The 21,273-nt window shown below is 31.7% G+C and overlaps 1 protein-coding gene across 1 annotated transcript; it reads right to left on the bottom strand.

Moving 5' to 3' along the window:
- Positions 1 to 987: 987 nt before the first annotated feature.
- On the bottom strand, positions 988 to 19,075 carry LOC143056446 (carbonyl reductase [NADPH] 3-like). The gene is made up of 8 exons (XM_076229529.1): positions 18,926 to 19,075; positions 17,265 to 17,346; positions 13,240 to 13,418; positions 9,513 to 9,616; positions 4,592 to 4,720; positions 3,322 to 3,463; positions 2,909 to 2,972; positions 988 to 1,891 (listed from the first exon to the last, which is right to left on the bottom strand). The coding sequence occupies exons 1-8, from the start codon at positions 18,944 to 18,946 to the stop codon at positions 1,794 to 1,796; spliced, it is 819 nt and encodes a 272-aa protein (XP_076085644.1). The 5' UTR covers positions 18,947 to 19,075; the 3' UTR covers positions 988 to 1,793.
- Between the last annotated feature and the right edge of the window lie 2,198 nt (positions 19,076 to 21,273).

Genomic DNA, 21,273 nt, shown 5'->3' with positions numbered 1-21,273 from the left:
CAATTGTGTGTGTGTGATAACTAGGGCTTATAATCTTCAACCACTGACAATTTTTAGTCTGCCCATCATGAAATATTTAATAAGAGTTTTTTTTAAATGTTTAGGAATTTTCGAAAATTAACTGAAGCTCATAAGAGACATTTGTCTTTTAAAATACAACTCACATATAAGGATCGTAATGGTGCAATGTGGATAAATTATCGGTTTTCAAGAGCAAAATTGGCAGCGCGTCATCCCAACAATGGCTTCCATTTCTGCGATTGTGAAAATGAACAGGCGTAATGGGGAGATAATTTTGACGAAGTAGAATCTTGACTGTGTCTATTATACATATTGATATGTTAATCGATATTTCATTGGTTGATATTATCCCACGTGTCATTGAATAAATATTAATTTTACCCTCTGATTATTTTATTCCCTTCTGCAATGTCGGGACTACATCGTGAAACGTTACGCGGTGCTAATGTTCATAACGTTTGAACTTTTTTTTTAATGGCGATAGCAAAACTCAAAATCGTGTTCAATTTATATCAGACGTTAAACCAAAAAGACTAATAAATAACTTTTGATCCTCGAACAAACAAATTTCCCACGGGCGAACTTGAAAGCCTTTAAGAAATATGAATATTCTTTGGCCGAGTGAACTAATCTTCATATCTTTCTCAGGCACGAGAAATAAATGTATTTTATGACACTGTTTAAAAATATATATATTATATTATGAATTTTAGTTTATGGAAGACAATAACAATCAAAACCAAAGAGTAATCAAAGACTCTAAAAACCAAAGGACATTTACATCAACAGTTATAAATAATAAATAAGAAACAACACGAACTCCACTGAAAACCGGGAGTGAAATAAGGTGCTCCGGAAGGAAAGCATCTCCTGAACCGTATATGGCACCCGTCGTGTTATTTCTTTGTTCAGTTCGGTAATGATGGAAGGTCATTATGACTAGGAAGAAAATCATATATGATTTCTATTGTATTGCTTTCTAGTGTATGTCAAAGATAAAAGCTTTTGTATATAAGTAATATATTTCTATTTATTGTAAAAAGTAAAATCACAAAAATTCTGAACTTAGAGGAAAATCAATTCGGAAAGTCCATAATCACATGGCCAAATCAAATAACATTATTAGAATTGATCATGGAAACTAGAAACGAGTCAAAGAGACAACAACCCGACTAAAGAGCAGAACACTGCAAATATTGATAAATTGATCGTAAACACAGCCAAGATAATCCGGTTCCCTGTGGCGGGCCTCTGGTGGCTCCTTAAGAAAAATGTCTTACTATTTCAGCGAAATGGACGCCACGTTAATCTCCGCAACATAAAAGAACAAAATATATTCAATAGACAAGACTTACAAAGACATGATGTTTCCGTCGTGAGACAGGTGCATGAAAAATGCGGGGTTAACCATGTTTTAATGAAATATTAATCTTTTCAACTCACATGCGACCAATAAATAAAAGTTTCAATCATATTAATAACTAAACTGGAAGAATATAATAATAAGATTCAACACGTTAATTTAGTGTTCTATTTACCAAATAAATAAATTTGAAATGATAATTAGATAGATTACTGTTACTATGTTGCTTAAAAAAAAAAGGTGTATATAATAAAATTCTATCGGACCATCTATCGGAGAGTGAATAAAAAGCTAATTTGTTTCTAAACGTTATACTTAGCAAGTCAAAAAGAAATAAAACAAATCAACAAAAAGAAATGATAAATACTCAAACAGCAAACTCATACAAGACTGTTAAAAGTTTGTACTTTTATCCCCAATTCTGAATAATTCGCTCCGACACAAAATCTCCTTTAGGACTTGTAGTTCCTGGTGGTAGTAATGCTAAGTACACTGGTGTATCTGCTCCTAAAAGAGAAATACAAACAAGGTCTCTGTAAACAAGCAAGTTCTGTTTTACTATTAACATTTACTATTTTTGTTTGTTTATTAAATAAGGTTCTAAAATGGTTTAATTTTGTAAGTTGTAACTTGGATTGAGAGTTTTCTTATTAGCACTCAAACCACATCTTCTTATATATATATTATGAAATGAGATGATACTTTTAATTCAAATATTTTAAAGCAAGAAGAACAGTTCTTTTGATATTAAAAGGAGATAAAGTTAATCTGCAAGTAGAAAAAAGTTGATACAAGCATTCACATGTCTTCATTAGTGACTAAAACGCATACCGAATAGTAAGTTTTAAAAGGGTCATCCATGAAACTTGAGAGACAAATTTAAAAAAAAAAGTAGTCCCAATATTTGTTAAAAACAAATAAATAATAAACACAGATTTGAAATAAAATAACACCTTAAATCTATATGTTTTCTTACATTCTTGTGAATATGTAATCAAATATTACCAACCACCTGATTTATGAAAAAACAACAATAATTTTTTTTTAATCGTTCCTTACATAGATGTTTCCTCTTGCTATATTGTGTTTATACCTCGAATATTGCATAAATGTCATAAACATGCAATGTTTTATTTCGTAAATTATCTTCCTATATGATACAAGAAATGTTTAGAAAGTAAAACAATACTGACTGTTGGTGACCTATGCCGACCTATGACTGCTAACCTATGCTTAATGTCGGGTTCGGTTGGACAATCGTCTCATTAGCTTCATCATATCACATATCTTTGTTCTATACCTACTGCATATTGTTTTTGGCATAGGTTGATTGCTAATTTTGCAAATGTGTTTTAGGAAATTTTGAAGTATATACCTTTTTTCACTAGTTTGAAAATGGAAATACTGATGTATCGGAAAAAAAGTTAATACTATACCAAATTGGCATTGTTTTTATTATTTCAAATATTTTAACATATACATTTTTGGATGATGTCTAAAACTTAACCAATGTGTATATGTTACCTTCTGTTATTGTTTTAGGACCTTTAAGCGATGTCATATCTGTTGCAACATAGCCAGGACAACACTGTAAAGATAAAAAATCAAATCCTTTCGAATATTTCATGTTAAATTTTATTTCTGATAGAAATGAAGAACAATAATTTCTAAAACATGTTCTTCAGGAAATCTTAGAGGTCGATATCAATCACGACTGAGTATCAGAGATGTAACATGATATTTTCTGGTGAACAAGTGACGCATCGAATACACTATAGACACAAACTGTGTTTGACATTATTAAGTTAAATGTCTGTTTTAATTTACAAAGTTCGTAAGCAAATAATGTAGATTCTTTTAGTGTCGTATCATGATCATTTTTAATTTTATTGACCATTTTTTGGTATCACAGAAAAATGTTTTGGTTGATGACTTACAGCATTAACAACAATATCTTCCCTGGGATCTGTGTTTAATTTTCTTTGTTGAATGAACGTCATAACAGTTACTCCAAGTTTTGACATTCCATAAGGCTTTAAAAAGAATCCTTGTTTTTCATGGTCATCATTTTGTGCAGCACTGAAGTAATATACAATTTATTTCATTTAAATGCAAATGCGGATTAATAAATTTACAACAACATCCTGATTTCAAAATTAAAAACCACTTAGAAAACAAAGAAAGAAAAGGGAGTAAGCGATATTCTTTTACTTTACCTTCCAATATATATATATATATAGGATGTTCTCTCACTACGCAATTCATAATTTGGTGACTGTTGCACGCATCTATCCCATCGTAAAAGAAATAATGAATACATCAGATACAGATTAGTCTGCCTCATATCTTGACTTACATCTAGAAATTTACAATGAGGGTCGGTTGAAAACAAAATTTTACGACAAAAGAGATGATTTCAGCTTCTTAATTGTGAACTTTCCATTTCTATGTAGCATGTTTATTGTGTAAAAATGACAAACAACATAAGAAATGAGAACGTTACCAATCTGGAGAACTCTTTTATATCCCATAATCGAACAAATGTCTAAATAAAATTTGCACAGGACTGACCGATAGAAAAAAAACATCCGCCCATTTGGAGGTGTTCAAATAAAGAAACAAAACTATTTTAGCGATAAAATAGGTATATTAATGTTAATTAGGTTTTTTTAAGCAGTTTATTATTGCTAATTTTAAATGACACCGTCTCTAAGGTAGCCTGGTAGCGTGGTCGCCTCGAGTGCAGAATGTCATGTGTTCGATCAATAGTTCGGATCAAACAAAAGACTATTAAATTTGTATTTGCAGATGAACTAGCTTTTTTGTTTTAAATCCGCCTTGTTGTTTATCGTATTGAAACCTCGTTTTGAATTTCAATATAAGACTAGATAGACCTATCAAATGATCATTTGTAGATACAGACAATAGTAGCATACCGCTGTTCGAAATTCATAAATCGATTGAGGAAAAATACAAATCCGGCTTACTAACTAAAACAGAGGGAAACGCATCTTTTTTTATTTATATTGAAGTCATGATCCCAGTTCTAATATTTGCATGATTGCAAACGATGATATTGAAAGAATCACAATTGATGTAGAGATGTATGCGAGATCAATGCATATTGAAGAACAGATGCGGTTATCTATATTGTAAACCAAACCATAATAATTCAGTTTTTTCAACAAATATAACTATAAAACCTACTCAATAAACTGTTGAATTAATGCAGTCAATTCATCCGTAGTTATGTTTGGCTGTTTGAACTTTGACCTAATCTCTTCACTACACTTACTAATTGCTTCTTGTGAAGCCATGCTGGACACATTTACTACCCTGTAAAATATAATAAATTATGTTTGCTTGATCCATAAGATATCAGTTTTAGAAAATTTTGAAGAGAGTTAGTTTAAAAGTTTTCAACACAAAGCTAATATATGACAAATCATTTTTATCATAAAGTCGTATGGTACTGATGACATACGACACATAATGTTACTAGAATAGTTTTTTTATATACCATTGGTGGTCTTTATTTTTTAACAGAGCAAATTTCGTAAAATATATTGCGACATCTAAACCACAATATTTTGTTAAAGTCGCATGAATACAAACGTGGACAAATCTGTACTAGACAATGTCGTTAACAATTTTAAGAATGAGGTTACTATGTGAATACTATCAACATCAGTACAGCAAGCAGGAATCGTTTAAATTTAACAATTTGGATCGCATGCATGGAAGATCTGACGGATGAAGAACGTCGGAATAGTATATTTCACTACATAAAACTGCTTAATATGTCCTTATAGTGTCCAGAGAATAAAAAACATGGGTGTTGATATATCAGCGCTTCAGAAGATACGATGCCTTGGTAAAGTTATTCAGTGTCCAAAGTTAGAGCAAAACCCCAAATGTTCGATCTCTGAGTGCGATTTGAATGTTATGCTAGGAATCTGGAGTCGATTTCACATAAAAACTTACGACTAAGATTGATCGTAAGTCATGATCAATTCAGTATACTTAAAACCAACTTTAGTTGTAAGTTTTTATGTGAAATCGACTCCTGATGTTCAGTGGTTGTCGTTTATTTATGTGGTTCGTAACTGTTTCTCGTTTCTCGTTTTTTATATAGATTAGACCGTTGGTTTTCCCATTTAAATGGTATTGAACTAGTAATTGTGTGTGCCCTTTATATCTTGATGTTCCGTATGAGCCTAGGCTCCATGTTAAATACCGTACATTGACCTATAATGGTTTACTTTTTACATTGTAACTTGGATGGAGTGTAGTCTCATTGGCACTCATAACACATCTTCCTTTATCTATATAAGTGAAAATATTCAGCCGATTTTAAAGCATACGCACACATAACAGTAAATATTATGTCTTTTTTTTCCTTTTTAAAGCATATATTTTATTCAAAATTCCCTCAAAATTACGCACTTCAGTTCTTATATGTCCAATACCTTTAAATAATTTTATAAGAACCTCATGTATGAATTATTAAACGTATCTCAATGTATGATATAATTGCCATTGAACCTTAAGCATGCTACAATCAACGAGTTAATAGTTTTTAAAACATTTATGTATATACAATTGTGTATGACCGTGCCTGATTTATAAGTTGTTTTAACAGCAATCATTATACTATTAGGAGGATGTTATGCAATTGCCAATGAGACATTTTTCAGCAAGAGCCAAGATGAAAAAACCCAGCGAATAACATGCTCCAGACTTCGGATAAGCCCAGACAGAATGTGTCGGGCTTAATAAGTATGATGGCGCCAAATTTCCACCTACTTTGGAAGTGATGAAACGGTATAACATAATTAAATTACCAATAAAATTCAATTGAAAAGGGCTTTACTTGTCAGCGCTATTAATACAAAAGAAAATGCTAACGTTCTCGAAGTAACTGAGCCAATAAAAACTAATAAAATTAAAAACCAATTGTTCAGAGAACAATTGAAGGTCTTTCCACCAAAACAATGTATTTTAATATGAAAGGTGTAAAAATAGGTTTAAAATGTCATTTCAATCGTCAAATGATAGCTTATTGTACGCTGATTCCAAAAATATATGGTTTCTAAACAATATTTTTTTAGATAAGGGAGATAATTTCTTACTTCCGGTTTGAAAAACTCTATTTCCGATAATATTTGACTATTTACTTAACACTGATTCCAAAAATATCTTGTTTTTTATACTTTTATGTAATAAAGTACAATAAATAGCTACTTCCGGTTTACACAAGGTCACTTCCGGTTGTTTTTTTAAGTTTAAATGGTTTGATACCGTTTGTCAAAAAGTCTCATGACTTTATTATGTATACAGATGGGGTAAAAGCAAAGGTCAAAATCTAGAACGTCAAATTAAGCTATGACCTTGTGATCAATTTCAAGGTCATTAACCAAGAACCTCAAATCAAAAGACCATAGGTCTTAATTATGTTTAGTTAATGAGTTATATCACCATACGCGTATTTTTAAATACCAAAGGGGAGAAAACTCCCTTTCACATTCAACGTACCCTTGCAATCAAAATTTACATGTTACGACATGTTACAACAAACGATTTAGAAAAAATAATTTGTCGATATCTTAAACGTTTTTTGGAAATGAGTGGAAATGAGACATATTCAAAAATTAGAATATGACCTTGACCTTTGACCTTGACCTAATTTTCATTTTTTTGGACCAAGGACCTCAAATCAAAAGATCCTAGGTCTCTATCAATTATGGTTTACCAGTTAGAAATGCAATTCACTTATATCAAATGAATAAGGGGAAATAACTCTCGTATGGAGCATTCATATCACTTCGGTCAAATAGGACAAATCATGCAAAGGATATAACGAGCAATTTTGTAAAATAAATTTGTCATAATATTTTACGTTTGCAAAGGAGTTGCGCTCACAAGGAAAACAGTGTTTGGGGAGATTACTCCTACAAAGAAAAGTTTTCGGTTACGCAGGGTAAATTTCAAAAGCGCATCAATTGTTCGATATCATATACCAAATATCTAAGCGACATATTGCAAAACAAATGTTTATCGCAAGAACAAAATTAGGCGAAAGAAAAAAAAAAAAAATTCAGAGAACAATTGAAGGTCTTTCCATCCTTTTTGATATGAAAAGTTGTGAAACTAAGTTTAAAATGTCATTTCAATTGTCAAATGATAGCTCCTAGTAAGCTGATTCCAAAAATATATTGTTTCCATACATTTTTTTTTAAATAAGGGAGATAATTTGTTACTTCCGGTTTGAAAAATGTTACTTCCGATTATATTTAAATATTTACTTGAAACCGATTCCAAAAATATCTGGTTCTATATACTTTTCTCTTAATAAAGTACAAAAAATAGCTACTTCCGGTTTACAAAAGGTCACGTCCGGTTGTTTTTTTTCAAGGTTAAATGGCTTGATACCTTTTTCTAAAAGTTGTATATCTTTATCATGTATACATATAGAATAAAAGCAAAGGTCAAAATATAGAACGTCAAATTAAGCTATGACCTTGAGATCAATTTCAAGGTCATAAACCAAGGACCTCAAATCAAAAGACCATAGGTCTTAATTATATTTAGTTAATGAGTTATATCACCAAACGCGTATTTTTTAATACAAGAGGGGAGAAAACTCCCTTTCACATTCAACGTACGCTTGCAATCAAAATTTACATCTTACGACATGTCGCAACTAACAATTTAGTAAAAATAATTTGTTGATATCTTATACAGTCTTTGGATATAAGTGAAAATAAGCCAAATTCAAATATTAAAATATGACCTTGACCTTTGACCTTGACCTAATTTTCATTTTTTGGGACCAAGGACCTCAAATCAAAAGATCCTAGGTCTCTATCACTTATGGTTTATAAGATAGAAATTCATATCACTTATATCAGATGCATAAGGGGAAATAACTCTCATATGGAGCGGTCATATCGCTTCGGTCAAAATAGGACAAATCATGCGAAGGATATAACGAGCAATTTTGTAAAATAAATTTGTCATAATCTTTTACGGTTGCGAAGGAGATGCGCTAACAAGGAAAACAGTGTTTGGGGAGATAACTCCTACAAAGAAAAGTATTTGTTTACGCAGGGTAAATTTCAAAAGCGCATAAACTGTTCGATATCATATACAAAATATCTAAGCGACATATTGCGAAACAAATGTTTATCGCAAGACCAAATTAGGCGGAAGAAAAAAAAAATAATCAGAAGAAAAACAATAGGTCTTTCCACAGAAAAGTGGAAAGACCTAATAATTATCTTTATCAGCCGGATATATCAATCAGTTTACATCCAACATCCAATGAACTTAGTGTAAATACGTCATTGACAGCCAAAGAAAAACATGACCTTTTGCAATGATATTTTATAAATGCAATATTTTATGCACTTGATTACTGATTTGGAATAGAAAAATTATCATACCACAATTTGTTTTGCAGTAATATTATCTAATCTAATCAAACATTATTCAAAATTCAGATAGTTTTACTTTGTTATGCACTTTATTGCGTATTTTTATTCGAAATATACCTGCTGCTACATATGTATTGCTTTTACACACATGATAGCGAACTACTTTATCAACATGTTTAAAGTTCCAAACCAAAAAGGCTGAATGGAGTATATGAATATGGTACTTCCTTTAGGTATTCCGTTACTGCATTTAAACCTTTTCTTAAGTTAAGCGTCTACATGGCAGTGTGGTATGTTCGTTTTTGTAAATTTCATAGTCTCTGCACATTTCAATACCTTTCGGTAATTTTTTGAAAAGTTCTAAGATTGCATTTTGTAATAAAAATTGGTCATCCCAATTTCCTGGCCTTTAAGTCATAACACTTTGCTCAGTATTTAAAGCACAAAACATGAAATCCAACATTTTGATTGGTTTATTTTAGAGTTTGAGTACAAAATCTGACTCGAAAGTTTTATGACCGCAAGGCCCTTTCATGTTTTCAATAATGTGTGTCTTTTCGTCGCATTTCTTTTTTATATGTTATTTTTGTCTCTCTGTGATTTTTAAATTTGGTTTCTTTTAAATATTGTTGAAATGACTAGTGATGTATTAAAATCAAGGGTTTCTGAACTATATAATCATTGCTAATTACCTAGAATGAGGCTTTAGAAGAGGAAACAAAGTATTACAAACATTCAAGGTACCAAAGTAATTTGTCCCACATGTCGTTGTAGCCCGCACGCCAATAGTTCCTACCTACAAAAAATACATTCAGAATATAGGTTTCCCAATGAGTACTTGTATAACTTAAAACATTTGCTTTAGGATACCAAACTTCAAAGGCAAAATTATATTAAACGGTTTGTAAACCTTCGACCTAGGAGTCACCATTCGATGGTGTGTAAGTCTAACTCAGCTATATTATATTTTAATCTCAATGAATGGAGTTAATTGAATATAACGTGCAATCCTTTTATTATTAACAATTTTTTTAATACTATAAATACAATAGCAAACTCTTCATCTGATGGCAAATCTAACGAAGTAAACTCTAGGATCATGTACTAATGAAGTTATCAATATATAAATAATAAGATGTGGGTGCATTGTCAATGAAATAACTCTCCACAACAGACCAAATGACGTAGAAGATACCAACTGTAGGTCACTGGAAAACCTTCAGCAGCGGAAAACACATGTTTTATAAACATCTTGATAATTTTTAATATTATACCCGTACTGCTATGTCCGTTTATGCAAACTTCATATTGTAATAAAGAGAAGGGTTAACATCATGCCGAAAGAAATGACTTTGTAATAAATTGTTTTGATTCGTTTCGTCCTTTAAAAACAAACTAGTGTTTGGTGATTTAAAAATATGGCAAAAACATGCTGACTTCCACAATATAATTGCCATTTTTTGGGATACGATTGCTTTCAAGCAATCTGTAGACTTATACCGGTGGCTCAGAGCATTTTCCCTCACGCCAATCGTTTTATTCTAAACATTAAGGAACATCTCAGATTCTTATGATTGTCTTACTTTAAAAGGTAAAAACAAACAAAGGGATTGAACTTAATCAACTTTCCTATAATGTTCTTTTCATGATCTTCATGTTTGATAATTCCCTTGACTTCGATGCATGTTTTTAACAACACGGAAAATCAGAATTAAGCAGTATTTATATTAAGTGTAGTTATAAATTTAGAAACACGTCAGAGGGAATTCCCAGTTTTGATAAAATGCGAGAGTTCTCTGAATGCCGATAAATCTATTTCTGTCATATAAGAACTGAAGTGGAGTTATTTTTATATGTTACCGTTATGAAACTGATATTTGAGATTGTACTTCCATAAAGAAATTGAGAACCATCTAGGTCGTTTAATAAGCATTTAATATATCTTGCCCCAGGGTTTGATTTGGAAATTATGCGCATGCGTATAGTTTTCTTGACTTTAAGGGGTTTTAGATTGAATGGTTGCTCTGGATTCCCCACTCAATTAATTAATTTATAACTCATGGGATCTTTTCTATGTATGTCTGCTATTGAGGGTTATTGTTGTTGCATAATTTTAAATCATATGCATCATTTAGATTAAAATTAATATATTCCACATCGTAGAACACCCCTTCAGGCAAAATGGAGTCTTCCATATTATCGTTTCGAGTTGTCTCCCTTCCGGCAGTAACTTCCGTGAATTCTGAATATAAACAAGACGTCGAGTATTAGCTCGTTCTGTCAATAAACGTCGTATTATATTAAAAACGAATGCAATTTAAACCGATAAATGTGTAGGGAAAGGAGCCATGATGACTGACCCAAAGGAAATTAAATATTTAAAGAGTTAGGAATGGGGTTCCTCCTAGGAAAAGAGGTGATAAGATACGAATTGAAATCTACATCTACATCTACATCATACGACGATCCATCAGCACATTGATGACTATACGTTGGCGCATCGCTAACAGACACTTAATAAAATATAATAACCAATGAGTGAAATAAAATACCTTCTCTGACATCTCTCACTCTGAATCAGTCAGTGACTGCTGTGGAAAGTAAACTTGGTATTGATAGAACAAAAATAAAACACAATAGACCTAATTACATTGTTCATACACTTTTATCCGGGTTTGGCTATTTTGTAATTATTTTACATGTCTGTTTGTCATTTGAATTAGTTTTGAAAATAATATTATCCAGCTACATGCATACTCTTTGATTATACGTTGGTGGCAGAAATAATTCCAACATGATATATATTTTCATTTTCTCTATTTCGATTTTAATTTTGTGTTCGTGATTGCTTTTCTTGATGCTGTTTGTCGAGTTTTAGATGTTAACCATTTGTCCAACCGGAAGTATGGTTTCCATTAGAACATGTGAAACTACTTTATGATACTTGATATATAATAGGTATGGTTTATATCGGTAGAATGGACAATCAACATTCTATAATTTAGATTTGACAATGAGTGTTGTCAATAAAATGTAACAGTTTATGAGCCGTGTTTCTATTGATTAAGATTTGAACGAGCGATGAACTTTCTCCAGCTGTTTAAGATTTAAATGTGTGTAACGGTACACATTAGATCTGTCATAGATACAGACTTACAAGACTGATTAAGTATAGCAAATTACCACCTAAGTTAAAGTAATCAAATCAATTAAGAATGACTAATATTTATTATATATAATTACACAGACTTGTATTCAAGTTATAATATATACAAAAGAAATAAAAAACATAATATGATATAATACAAAATATAAAATTGGCGTTACGGGCAACATGCTAGCAATTGATATGTATTTAAAAAATAAAAATAATACATATCTCAATTAAATTCACATTATTCGAGCATCTATCGCGGCACTTGCACTTGACGACAGAGTGTAGATGTTGTACCGTGACTTCAAATAACTTTGACCATATACTTTAAGGAGAAATTCACGAGCCACTTTAGTATACATCAAACATAAACATAACTCGTAGAGTATTGAATGAAACCTCAAACAATGTGAACCTAATAGCAAAGCGAGCCTTTTAAAAGAGAGTATTTACAAGAGCTCGAAGCATAATTCAAAGAACAATATGTTAATTCAAAATACCTCTCTACGAGCTAGTGACATGTTGAGCGCTGGCCCATCCCATGTCAAACATAGGTAACTCAAGTATACCCACTCTTTTAGTTTATTTTAATTAATTTTAATACCTGCATGTTGAGCGCTGGCCCAGCCCATGCTTAGAGGGTATTGGCTCACTTTGCAACCTGAGACGGATAACCTCGAGTGAAAAAACCATTTGCACACTAAAACATGTATCCAAAAGAACTTTCAAATGAACAAACAAATGATTCGTTCACCCGACGAGAGGGCTGCCTAGTTATCCATTTTATTCAGGGCTGCCTGAGAACTCAGGTAATAATTTTGTGACAAGTAAAAAATGGATGAAATTCATTATTACATTGCCCGAACGAATTGCTACACGTGTTGCCAAAGCACAAACCACAATCTCGGAGGTGTAAGGGGCGGATGGAGGGTCAATAATTACAAATAAAAATATAACATAAAATAAACATGTGTATCTAATCCATATAAAAATTACAACTGCAACTTAACTAAATTTCTAATGTACCCTAGACAAGTAAGGGAGGAGTTACTCAAGATTAACATGCCTTATATAAGATTAACATGCCTTATATAAAACAAGATAGACCATTAACATTGCGGTCAGACAATTCCCAGACTTCCATAAATAAGTCAAGATTAAGAGATAAAGTAAACAAATGGCATCTGCAAGGAAATAAACACTTAAACTTTAATTAATGAACATTAATACACAATAACGAATACAACTGGTAAACAAAAGAATACCTTGTTTGAAATTCCAGCATTGTTTACCAAGATATCAATCCCTCCATAATTATCCTTCACAAAATCCTTCAGTTTGGTGGTTGAACTCGAGTCGTCAATATCGAGAGTATTGTATTTAGGTGAAAGTCTTTTCTCCTGTAGTTGAGCTACTGCAGCTTTACATCTCTCCTCGGATCGACCTGTAAAATGTAGACGGTTACAAGTATTCTAATGATCAATTCACAGTGACTACTAGATTTACTGTGTTTGCTCTGTATACAGTTTCTTTTTATTACGAATATTTGTTATAAATACATAGCTTAAAAACTAATGCACTTTCGTATATAATTCTGTTCTTACCCTAGGCCTGTGGTCGACTATAGTATCATAATAATGTCCACAAAGGACATCCGTCAATCGGACAACAAAAATATATGTAAAGGTTCATAAATTTTTATTACAAAACAGGTGTCTTAGAATACAACAAGATCTTGTAATTATAATTATCAAGATTCTATAACATGTGTGAATGTATTGAATAGAATAGAAACTATCGAAGATCTCCAATCAACTGCAAATTCTTTAAACACAAAATAAAGAACAAAAGAGAGACAAATCAAATTTTATATCAGACAATCACTGTTGATCAATGTTGCGATCCCGTAAACTTCGTCAACATATCAGTTATTTAACTTGCGATCATCAATATCTGAATAAAATATGTTTTCACGATAAAAATTTATAGATTCGGAATAAAAAAAAAAGACGTACGTACAGAACCTACAATGTAGTTAAGTATAGAGACATGCATTGGTTCTATAATGTCAAAATATTTTACAAAACATCATTTGATATGTCTTTTATTACCACGCATAGTAAGGTCGTCATATCGAGGGACGTTTATTACAGTGATTTTGTCATATAGTTTGGATAAGTTAGACATGGTTGTGTTAAGAGATTTTATTGACAATCAATGACATAATATAAACATTCTGATTATTTTCTTAAGGAACCTCTGAATATAAATTCAAGCTAGTAAGTATTTTTGGTTATTGCTTATATGTTAGTACATTAAAGTTTTCATCCTATAGTTATAATTGGACACAGAATTATGCTTGCATATGTCAAAATTTATAAGTTGTTGTTCGTTTCTAATGTATAAATTACAGTAATGTATGTCTGTTATATCCCATATTTCGTTATGGTATACATCTGCCGTCAATAATTCATGAAAAAGCTTACGTTTTCACACAATTTAAGATTAAAGAAAATTCGGTGTCATGGTTTGGTTCATTAGTTTCATGGTTTAGTTCATGTACGACATGGTTCGGATATCTGATTTCTGTCGAGAATGATGGAAGTGTTACGATCAAAATAAACAGACATGGTATGTACAACTATTAAAATACTGTTAAACGATATTTTTGCTGATTCTTGTTTTTGTGTTAAACCCAATATATCCTATTTGAGGCCATTATTATAGCGTCACTATTTCCTTGCTTTGTTGTTTTGTTCCCAGACGAGTAGATCTGAGTTTTACATATTGAAGATGATCTTCTACTCGCAAAAAATCCACCGCTCTAGAAATTAAGTCGTCGACAGTAAGGCTAAGATATCATCATTATAATTATCATAATTTTAGAACAAGCATGTATAAAGAGATTACTAGAGTAACATGTTAATGCATTTCAATTATAGCAAATTTCTTTAAAATGTTGTTGTATTCAGAATACACTATGACCTAAGAAAACACATAGTAATTTACAATTAGTAAATACAGTATGATTTCCAATGGTACAGCTATCCACCCTAGACCAAATGACGTAAATGTAAGATCACCGTACGGCCTTCGACAATTAACAAAACTCATACCTTTTAGCAAGTAATTAAAGGCCCCGACAAAATTGAAGATAAAGCGATTCAAATAAGAAAACTTACAGCCTGACTAATGTTCAAAACGATAAGCAAAAACATGATATACAGGAATAATCGACAACCACTCGAATGCATCACACACTGTATACTTTATACAATGTCATACTGAATATAACGTGGTTTAAATGTTTGCTGGCTCCCAACTAACCCCTTGTCTTAATCTGGGAATACAGGTTACAGCACAACAAACTATAAAAAAAAATAGCTGAAAAGGACTTGATTAGATCGATACAGAGCAAAGTAACAAAAAAATGAAAGTTAGAACTGATCTGTGAGTATATTTCAAGCCAATAATAACTAATAAAACAAAAACAAAAAAACAAATCTTTTATTTATTTTAGAATGGAATACTGATACCAATATTAATATTATTGTCTGTGACTTCTTGCCTTTTCGGCTCAGAAATGTATGATGTCCTCTCGATATCGTTTGTTTAGTTTTATAGTTGAGTTATTGTATCATAAACGGTATCATTTGTAAGTAGATGGACTCAGCCAGGGATCATTATCGTGCGAAATGATTAATGACGTCTACTTAGAGTTCCATAACGTTGAACAGTTAAATAGTAAAAAATAATGTTTCGGTACTAATTTTCCAATCAGTCCAATACATTGCTGATATCAACCTATTATTTAACTTTCATAAGATCCGGTATGAATTGTACATATGAGAGCGTTTAAAATCCAGTTCTCCATATACAGTTATATTTCTAAGGCACACAACTCTTTTAAAATTATTTGAGCGGCACTATTTTTTTGTAATTCGTCCATGACATTGCTAATATAAACCTATAATGTAAGTTTCATAAAATGTTGGCAAAAATTGTACATTTGAAAGTGCTTTATTGTAACAATGCAATTTTTAATATAACTAATGTTTCAAGGGGGCATAACTATTTTAAAGATAAATGATCGGCACTGATTTTCGAACTAGCCCGGACTATTACTAAAAAAAACTATGATAAGTTGCAAAAAAATCCGACAAGAATTGGAAACTTGAGAGCGGACAGATGAACGCACAGAGGGACAGACGGACGGAAGGACGGATGCCCGATATTTCCATTGACCTCGCAATGAATTACGCGAGGTACAAACATAACGTGAAAGTGCGATTTGCCGTTTACGCTCATCAGGATTTTTTTCCTATTTTGTCAATTAATTAAATGTGTTTTTTTTTTTTATTTTTCACAATCACCTACACACAAACTATCAATAATAAGGTGCAACAAATATGTATTAACTTGAATCTAAACCATGGCAAAAGTAACCAAAACCATGACGAAATTTTAGACTCGTAACTGAACCATGTCAATCGTTTAACCAAACCATACCAATTTCGATATTTTGGTTATCATGCGTTAATTTAAAAAAAAAATATATATCAATTTATGTAGTTTGTCTTACAATATAGATTCAAACATTTAATTTGCTTTTTATTTGCTTATATGAAAAGAACTGAGGCAATCGTTTTTGGAAATAGCATAACTTATCCATGACCACACACAACCAAACTATGACAAAGTCACTGTACTAAACGGTCCTCGGTATGACGATCTTGCTACCCGTGATTACTATACCGCTTGTACTCCTATGCCGCAATAATTACACGTATGCGGCAACAGCATATGTATGCCACCTTTCCATTATGTCTTTTAATCCCATTGATATCAGTTGAACCGAATATATATATTTTTACGCTTTATTTGTATACTATAGACTTCCAAAATTTCGATGAGTGTGCATACCATTCAACATACACGCTTTATTTGTTGATTGCATACTTGAGTGGGCATGCCATTCATTCTGTTAGTTTTCTCTCAATGGTTTTTCTTTTATTGTGTCTTCTTTTTCAGAATTTCATGTTGATTTTGTTTCTTTTTCTTATCAATTCTTATAGAATATATTTATACTTTTGTACTGATGCAAAACGATGATTTAGTTGAAATTGATAATTAGTAATGGAACATTTCAGATGTCCCAAATTTAAGCTTACCATTACTCATTTAATAATATTAGACACTACTGCATTGAATATAAAGGTTGTATTTGTAAAGGGAACTCTTGCTTGTTATTTATGTCACCATCCTACTTGTAATAAATAAGTACTAGTACCTGTTAAAATGACGTCCCCATCAAACTGTTTACACAAAGATTCTACAATGGCATAACCGATTCCTTTATTTGCACCCGTCACCTGTAAATTCAAAGCCACAATTCCTATAATTTAATTGTTCGAGACAGCGTATACAGTGTATTATCAGAGAGCAGTAGTTAGTGTTTTGGTGCATACATGATTTGTAACATTTTTTTTTAAATTATTCACTAATAAACGTAGAAATTATGCGGTGTTCCCATTGCATTAGTCAGAGTTTACAATTTCAGTACAGGACCTATTTCATTTTATCAACGTTTTTTCATCAAACTTCTCAAGTACCTATAAATTTTTCCCCTCCTACTTTATGGTTCTGTTTATGACACAACACATTTATAAATGGTTATTTTCATATATATATGCTTCCTTAGAGATAATTCTGGTCGAGCGAGAGAAAGGGCAATTTCACAAATTTGGGAAAATTTTGCTTACAAAATTTGCACTCTATTATTTTCATCCAGTGACCCCATTCTAACTAATAATATGCTGTTTATTCAGTCTGAGACTTTATTATTTAGATGAACATAAGTATAAACGATCGTCTGAGTAAAAAAAAATCTACCACATTGATAAAACTTCGAAATAAACGTCACTGAAATGTATATCTGTTTGCAACAGAAATTATGCATTTATATTTCAGTAAATATCTGGATCAATTTAATTTTTTTTCTATTATTATTGCATTTTGGCGTTCCAATGGTGAGGTAAATCTTATCAATATCTGTGCCATGGGTAATGTTCGTACACTAGAAACGTAGAACCGCATTTAAAGATCCTTTCAAACCATGTATGTAATTGATACCTTATACATATGTATACATGTTACATCTATTGGTTTTTTTTTAATATTATCTATGTTCGCTGATCCGAACTGTATGTCCCTATGTTTGAAGATTTATTTGAATAAACTCACCATAGATACCAGGACCAAAGTTAGTATATACGCCAGACGCGCGTTTCGTCTACAAAAGACCCACCAGTGACGCTCTAATCCAAAAAAGTTAAAAAGACCAAACAAAGTACGAAGTTGAAGAGCATTGACAACCAAAATTCCTAAAAGTTTTGCCAAAAACAGCTAAGGTGATCTATACCTGAGGTAGAAAAGCCTTAGTATTTCAAAAAAAGATTCAAAAATTTTGAAAACAGTAAATTTATAAATATAACTATATCAATGACAATTCATGTCAGCACAAAAAGTGCTGACTACTGGGCTTGTGATGCCCTCGGGGAAATAAACTCCACCAGCAGTCGCATCGACCCATTGGTTGTAAATAAACTCATCATAGATACCAGGACCAGAAATGTTATTTGTGCACAACCAAATAGGTGCATTACACACTTAAATCGATATCAACTCTAATGTAAAACAATCAGATAGTTATTGTTAATTCGTATTTTTAGATTTTAAATAGAAACTAAACTAAATTGGATTTCAGAATAAATGTATTAAATCAAGCATATTATTTTTACGAAGTAGGAACAACTGATAACTAACAATAATAATATGTAAATGTAACTGTATTCACACGTAAAACAGTAGATATATTTATATAGTTTATTACACATAAACTCCCTATTGAAAGAGAAAGTACATATTACACAATGCCATATAATTACTTACAATTGCAACGCGTCCAGTCATCGTCCTGCTTTCTTTCTTTTTATCTTGAAAGACGTGTTGAAAATAATAATTTGAAAGATATTACAATTATATATCGTCTAATCGTTTTACAATTTTTCCTTTACGTTAGCTATATTTATTGTATTGTATTGTATATTTATTGGTTACATTATTTCCATTAACTTTGAACCGGAAGTAATAGTAATTGTTCTAATCAACTACTACTACATTGCAAATTACGTATGACACTTGACTGCTAGAAAAACAATATAATTTTGTTGTTTTAAAAAGTAAAAAATGGAATACACGGTAATCACATGCTTGTGGTATAGTTGTAAATAACATATTCCTCTTATTTATATATATATATTAATTGCATGACCTAATATCATTATTAGAAATATTTAACAGTTCTTGCAATTGTACCTTAATATTGAGTGCAGTTTGACGTCTGAGCAACTTGTAGGTACACTTTTATAAGATATAAAACTGAACATATCAAACATTTTTGTCAAAAGCTTATATTTTATTTTTTTTTCATTATAAAATTAAAAACACTCTGAAAAAGTCTTCTAAACCAAACTCTCATCACAGCATACTGTTTTTCCATACATTGAAATGGGGCGTCCGTTTGGCTGTGCAGGATGTATCAAGTTCGCAGTCACGTCCGGTCAGAAGTTGGACGTTAAATCCGATGCCTCGTGTAAAGAGAATGCCACGCTTTTTGCACGTTAAGAACCCTTACAACCACTCTTTGGGGGGTCCGTAGGTGGCCTGTTCAAGGCAAAATTTCTGTCCCTATCCAATATACCCTTATTTTCCAGTGGCAGTCCAAATTTCCCCGACCATCATCCTAGATGGCCTCTATTGTATCAACCTACCTATAGTATTTATTTTTAACTTGTTCTAGTCCTAAATATGCATCATGTGACATATTTGCCACTGGACGTTTAGCAACCAACAATCAATCAATGATACATTGATAATAAGTAAATAACGTCTGTATTAAGGCCTCAGATACACAGAAAGACAATAATAGTAGAGATTCCTGACATTAAAGTTGTTGATTAAAAAAAAACATGTTCCAATACGTTATTTAAAGCATCGATCGTTATAAGTCGTGGTCAATGGATTAATAACAGTGTATTAAAAACACACAACCTTAAGCTTGCATTGTTTTAGTAAAAATTGTGTATCTCTATACAGTGTATTACAGATTTAAAAACCACATACAGGTTCAAATAAAACAAAACTGAATAATACCATACGAAAGAAATCTTGGACTACTTAAAATCAAGCTTAAAGTAAGTAATATTTTATCAGCATACAAAACAGATTTTAAACAACCCCTTGGTAAAATTCAAATTCCGATTGAAACAATTTTAAAACATTAACGTTGAAAGCAAAGGAGTAGGTCCGGTAAGGCCCGATTTTGGCCTCAAATTTCAGGTCCATCGAACGAAAGATTTTGGACACTTTTTAAACACTTAAGTGTCTATTTAAATTGATTCAATTAGTTTTTGTAAAAGATTTTATCTGATTTAGTCTTCAAAAACGCTCCGATTCAAGCTTAAATATGAAAAATCTATCAAATATGCCAAAAAACGTCACTTTTCAGATGTTTTTTTGTCAAAAATGAAAGTGGCCGCATCCGTGTTCATCCTGAATCTTTTAATATATGTTATGTATCATCATCAAATACAACTTACATTTCAATATTATGAATGAACACGAATGCGGCCACTTTCATTCTAAAAGTTAACTAAAATGCTCAAATTGTGAAGATTGCAGTAAATTAGCATAAGTTAATGGTGCTAGTACCCGATATATGTGCATTGTATTGTCAAAAACAGCCCATATTTATGTAGCAGAAGCATTCTATTTTCCAGTAAATAGCTTAAAGATTACAATTTCATACTTTTGTAAAATTGCTATATTTTGGGGCCAAAACGGGGTCTTACTGAACCTACTCCTTTCCCTCAAGGCAATATTGACTGTTAATGAATATCTCCAGACACATATTTTCTTGCAAATGTTTTCTTTTTACCAAATCGATTCACTAACTGACTGATTGACTGATTGCTTGATAATTAATAAAAAACAACAGCAGAGGGTCACCAACAGGTCTTCAATGTAGCGAGAAATTCCCGCACCCGGAGGTGTCCTTCAGCTGGCCCCTAAACAAATATATACTAGTCCAGTGATAATGAACGCCATACTAATTTCCAAATTGTACACAAGAAACTAAAATTAAAATAATACAAGACTAACAAAGGCCAGAGGCTCCTGACTTGGGACAGGTGCAAAAATGCGGCGGGGTTAAACATGTTTGTGAGATCTCAACCCTC

This window comes from Mytilus galloprovincialis, chromosome 13 (genome assembly GCF_965363235.1).
Source record: "Mytilus galloprovincialis chromosome 13, xbMytGall1.hap1.1, whole genome shotgun sequence".
Lineage (NCBI taxonomy): Eukaryota > Metazoa > Mollusca > Bivalvia > Mytilida > Mytilidae > Mytilus > Mytilus galloprovincialis.
Note: the sequence above shows the minus strand (reverse complement) of the source record. Positions and strands in the feature narration are given on the sequence as shown.